At 32.2% G+C, this 8,792-nt stretch overlaps 1 protein-coding gene across 1 annotated transcript; it reads left to right on the forward strand.

Moving 5' to 3' along the window:
* Positions 1-3,146: 3,146 nt before the first annotated feature.
* Positions 3,147-5,246, forward strand: LOC133671510 (metacaspase-1-like). Its single transcript, XM_062092280.1, has 6 exons — positions 3,147-3,234; positions 3,350-3,439; positions 4,179-4,509; positions 4,652-4,766; positions 4,916-5,101; positions 5,187-5,246. The coding sequence occupies exons 1-6, from the start codon at positions 3,147-3,149 to the stop codon at positions 5,244-5,246; spliced, it is 870 nt and encodes a 289-aa protein (XP_061948264.1).
* Positions 5,247-8,792: the final 3,546 nt, after the last annotated feature.

Genomic DNA, 8,792 nt, shown 5'->3' on the forward strand with positions numbered 1-8,792 from the left:
TGAATAAGCACAAATTAATTTTTTATTTTCTTTTGTGCGGTTCAAGTTCTTTTGATGATTTTCTTTTCATCATCAATGATTTGTTCTTCTTGCAAAATGATTTGTTCTTCTTTCGTGTGCGGTTCAAATTCATAGTTTTGTACCCGAAGCAGCTAAGCCATTCCAATTTTTTGAGCTATGGAATAAAGGGATGGGCATCTGGTTCTCCTTAGGGATGGGCTATATGTAGCAGAATAAACAACAAAGTTATAATAAATTTCAGAGAAAAATCTTCAGATAATATGATGCCGGGATAAAAGTGACACTTTAACATGTAGTCATGGAAAAGATCATTCTTCTTTTGTTTTTTTTTTAGTTCTTTTTCTTCTTCTTCTTATCTTTTTTGTGTTTGTGGTGAAATAATATTTTTAACCAGTCTCTATACATTTAATTAAATTTATCTTAAGAATATGACTATATATTTTGAAAATTAAAAAAGAATTATTTTTCATATTTTGATATGAAGTCTGAAGTATATCTCCTTAATCATTTAAAAAAAAGTAGATATAAATTTGCTTTTTGAAGAAAAATTATTCCATTGTATAGGTTTATATACCAAAAGAATATAATAACTGGTTCAATAAATTTAATTGTTATGATTGATAAGGGTATTTGGCTGGCTGTTAGAATGGTTTATGCACAAAATTCTTCTTGTTGCAATGTGAATTTTTTTTTTATTAACGTGGGTGTTCAGGCCAACTTGCGTGCACCTCGACTAATCCCACGGGCCCTGAAGTTAACGACTGTATAAGCCTCAACAATATAATAACTAGTTCAATGAATTTAATTGTTCTGATTGATAAGGGTATTGGGCTGGTTGTTCAGAATGGTTTATGCACAAAATTCTTCTTGTTGCAATGTGAATTTTGTTTTTTTATTAACGTGGGTATTCAAGTCAACTTGCGCGTACCTCGACTAATCCCACGGGCCCTGAAGTTAACGACCCTGTAAGCCTCAACAATATAATAACTAGTTCAATGAATTTAATTGTTATGATTGATAAGGGTATTTGGCAGGTTGTTCAGAATGGTTTATGCACAAAATTCTTCTTGTTGCAATGTGAATTTTTTTTTTGATTAACATGGGTATCCGGGCCAACTTGGACGCACCTCGACTAATCCCACGGGCCCTAAAATTAACGACCATGTAAGTCTCAAGTGACCATCATATTAGCAACCACAAGGCTCAAACCTGAGATCACAGGAGGAGCAAACCCTTTAGTCCCAAGCTTTTACCATTGTATCACCTACTATATGGTTGTTGCAATGTGATTTACTGTTGTTATAGGAAGCAGCTTTATGCTCATTTTGTGATACAGAACTGGAAAGCACTGACTATCTATTACTGCAATTTCTGTTCACATGAAAACTATGGTACCTGTTCTAGTGGGGAGTTGTGTGGTGTATCCCAAAAACAATCAAATATTAAAATATAAATATAATATGGTCGGGATTATCTTGCTCAACTTTCCTATTAAAATATAAATATAAAAACTTTCTGGAGTTTGAGAGAAAATAAAACTTAGTAATCATTAAATGATAAATGCTAACATTTAAGTTTTATTAGAACAAACTTGTTACGTATTTTTCTATGTCTTTAATTACCATTATTCTTACAATATTTATAGATTCTTATAATAAAGTCCTTCATCCAACTAAGGTCTATTTTTATTGCACGAATATATAAGATTATGAACAAAGCTTTATTCACGGTCCTAATAATTCTGTTAGTATGACAGTACATCATTGACATTACATTATTTACAAACCTTTATATTTTAGAAAATATTCTTAATTATAAATTAATGAGATGAATATAAAGTAATAATATAGCCCAATTTATAATTTGATGAATTTTAATGTAGCTTTATTTTTCTCAAATTTTACTGGCTTGTTTTAAGTATTTTAAGACTTCTTATATATGATGGGATGTAATGAGATGGAATTGGATGATTCTTAAGAATGTTTGAATTTTAGCTCGGTGTGATGATTTGCGGGATGAATATAGCTGGATCAGGAGTTGGGGTTATATTGTGATGTATTCATTAGTTTTCTGGTTTGTTCTTGCTGGGATTTTCTTGCTCTCTCATATCAGTTATCTTATATGGTGGCCATTGTTTGTATCCATGACATGGGAGCTATCTGGAAGTGTATTTAAAGAAGAGAAATTGATATACTCTGTTATTCAACGCTATGGTTAAGGGAAAGGTCAATGATCTTGTGTGGCTGGTGTGTTCTTCAGTTAGATTGTTCTTTGGAAGAATTATGGTGGAGAAGCGAGTTTGATGCAATTATAAAGTTCTCTTCTGGGAGAAACACAGATTTATCTCTTTTGAAGATGTTGGTTGCTGTGATTCTAGAGATAGAGATAGATCGATGTGCTGGAGTTTTGCCGGATTGATATTATGTAAGTGTGCTCGAAGAAACTTGTATTTATCTTACTTATAGTAAATATGGAACGTGAATAAGAAAATAATGACTCATCATGCTTCCTTGTTTCCTTTCGAAAATGAGAAGATCTATTACCAATCCGTTTGTAGATATTGAGTTTAAATCTCTACCTTATGAACCAAAAAAGAACAGGAAAAAAATTGTCATTTTACTATATAGTATTCTGTGCAGTATAGGTGCAGCCAAACTTTTAAAAGGATTTCGATTCTATAGCTGCTGGATTCTAAAGTGTAGCATACATATAATGGCTATAATAGATCTTCGAATCATCTTCGGAATTCTAGGATTCTTTAAGAGAATTCAAAAACATACAGCGCATAGCAATAATAACAGTAGACTCAGAATTTACTGCAAATAAAGCACATCATAAGTGCCGACATTATAATATTCTTGAGCCTTCATATAACTTGGCAATCGACAAGTAAATCAGGCATTGCACCTTTGCTCTTCGATCCTCTCCCATCGAAGTTGCATTAAGCTTTTGTTTCTCGGTCTCGAAAGGGAACCTTCTTCTTGTATTTGAATTATATAGCTCCCATGAGTGGCAATAACCACATCATGATGGTGACTAGAGGGGTTGTGTGCGGTAAATGTAGACACCGATTATCAATACCGACAACAAATTCTACAGAAGTTAAGTGCCCAACTTGCAATAAGATGAATCCAATTCCCACCTATGAACAATTCGGTAACAAAGATCGGAGCATCGAAAAGTTAATCGTTAAGGCAAAGGAAAAGATATCAGGCAATGATCTAATTAGTAGCAAAAAACCAGACTCGTTGAATAAGAAGCCCTGCCCCTTGAACATTCCGGGGTCATCATCATCGGAGACAAGACCAGCAGGGAAGCGAGCGCTGCTGATCGGGGACAATCAATGATGTGAAGAGCATGAGAGAATTGTTGATCCTCAATTTTGGCTTCAAGGAGGAGAACATTCTGGTTCTGACAGGTATTTCTTATGGTCATATATAGGCAGGGGCATGCTTGTAGTTTCAACGTACATAGTTCAGATAATTGTTATTCCTTCTCTTATTTTCTGCTCTCACTTTTTGTTCATTGCTTTACTAATGAGTGAAAATCTTCCTTTCGATACGCATATGCTAGTGCATAGGATGCAATCAAATTTACGAGGGATCTACCGTGGGACTCCCATAACCCAGATGAATATTAGGGAAGGAATATCTTCGGATTGGAATTGTAATTTTTTTGTGCAGGAAATGAAGAGAAGAAGGAATAACCATAAATTGGATGTGGAAGAACAACGGTCAAAATAAAAAAAATTATCTGGACCGTACCACTTTCTAAAGTTTAGTCCACTCATTTTTTATTTTTTCTAGCCTAGCTTTCTCCTCTTATATAATAATTAAAATAAACATAAGTCATTAAAAATCGAATTTACTTAAATGAAGAAAACTGTCAAATGCATAACCATATTGTCTGCGTGTGTCCACCTATGGATTATTTCAACTATCACACAAGATGACTGCCCATCTGGATTTATTTTTTCTTTATTAGGAGGTTCGTTGAATCTCGGGTTCCATAATGACGATAGTCTCCTATAAAAATTCATTTGAATCTTTGGTATCTTAGTACTCTATGTAATTAACTTGGTTGTCTGGAAATTTATTTATCGCAAAATACGTGAAGAATAGTTAATGCTTTGTTATTTCTTGCGCTACAAAATGCAGAGCAGGAGATAGAACCAGAACTAATTCCAACAAAGAAAAACATCCTGAAATCCCTGGAATGGCTCGTGAAGGGCTGTCAAGCGGGTGACTCCCTCGTGTTCTACTTCTCCGGCCATGGCTTAAGTCAACCAGATTTTGAAGGCGATGAGCGAGATGGGTTTGCCGAAAATATTTGTCCGGTGGATTTCATGACCGAAGGCATGATCGTTGACAATGATATTAATGCAACCATTGTTTGGCCGCTCAAAAAAGGTGTCACTCTTCATGCAATTGTCGATGCCTGTCACAGCGGAACTGTCCTTGATCTTGAGCATGTCTACAATAGGCAAGAGTAAGTTTCATCCCTTTGCGATTGTTATAAAGCTTGCAAGGTTCGATACATCACCAAGCTTCAGCTGCTCATTTATTTGTTATCCTGCTTTGTGTAGTTTCACCTTTATAGGCTGAAAATGCATATTTCTTCTTTGCAACAGAAACAAATGGGAAGATAACAGCCCTCTATCTGGAAATGCTAGGAAACATCCGGATGGTGGATTGGCAATATCTCTCAGTGCTTGTCTTGATAATCAAGTTGCTGCTGATACCACCGTAAGATATGCACTAGTTCAATAATATTATCTCTATTATCTACCTACAAATTTCAACATTCTGATGTGATAAAATTAATATGATTAACTGTTGTATCTTCAGAGGAAATATTTGAATTAGCTAACTCGTCTCTTTACATAAATTTTCAGGCATTCACAGGAAAGACAATGAATGGAGCTATGACCTTCCTTTTAATTAAAATTCTGAAGAAATATCACGGAGCAACATATGGTGACCTACTTGATATGATGCATGAAGAATTGGAGAAAGTTAATGAAAGCAGATGCTTTGCTGAAAAAATCTTAAAAAAAATAACGAAAAACATGTTATTGCAGGTCATCTTCTGTCATAAACTTACTGTTTCCCTGGTTTAGAAAACAGTTTCATATGAATTCTCATAGTGTTGTTTGATGTGTGCAGAAGCCTCAGATTTCAGCTTCCAAACCATTCGATGTTTACAAGGAACATTTTGTTCTGTAATCGTGAGAGCAAGAAACTAAAATAACACAACAGCATGTCTATGACTAGCGAGTCTCTGATAATAAGCAAGGAAAGGGGAAAAACATTTTCCTTCAGTTTCTTGATTGGCCTATTAGGCAAATCTCTATTTATCATAGTACTTTTGGCAATCAGTGAATATCCTTAACCCACCAAGCGAACGTTTTGTTCTGGATCAACTCTGTGTCCCTAGATCGTTGAAGAGTTCGAAACTGAACTTGCTTGCTTCTGGGTCCTGATTGTGTATTCTATGTATGTGGAATAACATATTGTTGGTTAAAGCAATTTATTTGTGAGCTTTTTATTTTGAGCGTCACAAGTACAAAAATTATGACATATACTAGCTCTAATTATTGTGAATCCATATAACATGATTAATCGGGTTCATATATAGATCATGTCAATATAATAATTTTAGGTTAGAACAATTCCAGTTTCGGTCCATGTTAATCTAGTTAATTTCAATTTAATCTCCTAAAGTTTATGAAAAAATCAGTTTTTTCTCAAATGTTTCAATATCTTTCGTGAAGTTTTAATGTTAAATCAACTATCAAATTTGTTTTCGGTCATTAAACTTTTAAAAGTTGATCAAATAGAATCTTTATTTATTTTCTCAAATCTTTTACAAATAATTTAATGAGATAAAATCTTATGTTTTCAATTAAAATGTATAACTAATGTCATATATACAATTTGTATTTAAAAATATAAATACAATAACTAGAAAGAATAGTATTAATATTAACAAAAAAACTAAAAAAGGTTATATTTTTTTATCTTTTATTTATTTTAATTATGAATTTTTTCCAATTTTATCATTCAATAATGGTTTAATTGAGAATTATACTTCATAATTTATTTTAATTTGCTTTCTAAGAAGTTATCCTAGATTTAGCGGGTTTATTTTTCAGTTTACTTTCTATGATTTTATCCTGATCTTATGACATAGGTTGTTGTTATCCATTTTTTGTGGCCCCACATAAGTAAAAAAAAAAGAGAAAAGAGAAAATACAAAAAAATCAAAAAAATACTGGAAGAAAATAAAAAATATAAAGCCCAAGATGAACGTTCCTTAATTCAGCTGAAAAATAAGGATGCACACTGTTAAAGTGTTTCCATGTTTCACCATCACTCCATGAACTGCATCATGTCTTTGGTGACATGAATAACCTATGTAGTTTATGTGTGATTGAGAAGTATCTAAATTTTTTATTTGCTACAAGAGTCTCCTCCCTGCTAGTCTGGATTTATAATAGGAATGTCTATATGTCCTGCACTTGGTCAGCTCAATATTTTCAAGGTAGTACAATATGCATAAGTTTGTATACATGTTAATTTTCTAGGATTCTAGACTGAGGGATTTTATCATGGACTTAGCAGCATGGAATTACTCATTTAGCCTGTTCTCTTAAGGTAAAATGCTTCTTACCCATCGACAATTCTGTCATAACCGGCCTCACTCAACCCATAATCAGACTTGATGGTAAACACTTGTGCAACGACCGATAATTCACTGTAATTTGTGTAGCCACCAATAATGGTTCGTCAGAATCTTTTAAAAGATCAAAAAACCTAGTCGCATATACATTAGGTTCTTCATCTATGACTGAACATCGATCGGCATGACCCTGATTCATTCTCATTGCATCCATAACCATAGTCCTATAAGGATTATTGTTGTCAGTTTCAATTCCATGCACATTGCTAGAACTAAAAGTTGACCCAACCATCCTTTCTACCATGGTCTCGTGAGGAACAAACGGTTCTCCATTTGCATACCAACACAGGTATTTCTCTATGAACCTTTTGTGTAGAAGATGCATTGTTATGACATCTGGATAGAGAATTTTTTTATTTTGGCACCTCCTGCATGGACACCTAATACCGCCTCCACTAATACTTCTCGGAATAGATGTTGTGTAATTAATAAAACCCTGAATCCTATTACAATAATTCATCATCTGCAATCCTTGGCATGAATCCTTGTACATCCATGAACGATCATCCATGACTTTTATTGAACCTATATATATATATATTAAATAATGATGACAATAATATGTATTAATTAACTATGTTAAGTAAATAATCAACATACTTTTATACTTTTCTTGATTCATTGTCAATTATCTATGTACATATAAATTTATACATATTAATTTATGAAAATTACAACTTGGCAATAAAATTAACGAAATATAAAACGAACCCGTTAAACAAGCCACTTTTATATCATCACAACACACATAAGTTGGTAATTTGACATAAGTTCCAACAATTTACAAACAAATATAATTTTAGAAAATCTAAAACAAACCATAACATGTACAAAATCATGTATCCATACAACAAGTTTGTTAGAGAAAAAAATAAAACAAGTAAACACCCAAACAAAATACATATTCTACAAAAATATGCAATAAAAAAATTAACATTTCAAAATTGTGTTCAAATTTAAAAAATGATAGATTTACTTACTTAAAATGGAAAAACCGCAATAAAATTACTGTTGTGACTGGAAATGGGGAAGAGAAGGTTGACCAAGTCATATATATTAACCATTACCAATGAAATTACCGACGGACTATTTCCATCTGTAAATCCTTCGGCAATTCTGTCGGTATAAGTGACACGTCATTATTTGGATTTCTCTATTTGAATCCAACTGTAATTTCATTGGTAAAAGCATCCACAAAAAATTACACGTCATTGTGCTTTTTGGATATTTTTAATCTTGATGCTTGAAAAAGATTGTGTTAGGTTTTATCCTTAGCCCACAAAAAGAATTTATTTTAATCTTAATCCTAGAAAAAGATTGAGATGGTTTGATCCTTAACTTGTAAAAAGATTGAATTTAATCTTTAGCCCATAAAAAGATTTTGTAATCAGTTTGGCTCACATATTAAGTGGATTGTGTATTATAGTGAATACTTGAACATAGACTTAAGGAGTGAAGCAGGTAATTTTTCAAATCACTATGAAATTGGTATGTCTCTCTTTATCCTTATCTCTTTAATTTATGCATCTTAACATTAATTGTTGATTCCAGCATCATTAAAGAGTTTGATATTAATTAAGGTAATCTTGGGATTATTGAAGAATAATTTTTGAAGTGTTAGAATTATTCTGTAAAGCCCTAGTTCACCCCTTTTTAGACTTTTTTTAAATCTTTCACCACTATTGCTAGTTTTGAACTTTTGCGTTCTAGAAGCACAGACGACCCATCACCTAAGAGCATCTTTAAGGGTAAAAGTCATTTAGAAGATACAAATTATTAAAATAACATTTTGAATAGTATAAATATGGTTTTCTTCTTATGTCTACTCCAATAAAAAATGTTATTTAAACAACCAAATTGTATTTTAATATATTTGATATTAATATAACTACTTACTTGTAACTAATTTAATTAATATTTATATAATATAATCATCTTATTAACTATACAATTGATATGAGTAATTTATCATAAATAAATATAAACTAATAAAGCAATATGAAAGTTAAAAAATATAATTTTAAGATCAA

This window comes from Populus nigra, chromosome 13 (genome assembly GCF_951802175.1).
Source record: "Populus nigra chromosome 13, ddPopNigr1.1, whole genome shotgun sequence".
Classification (NCBI taxonomy): Eukaryota; Viridiplantae; Streptophyta; class Magnoliopsida; order Malpighiales; family Salicaceae; genus Populus; species Populus nigra.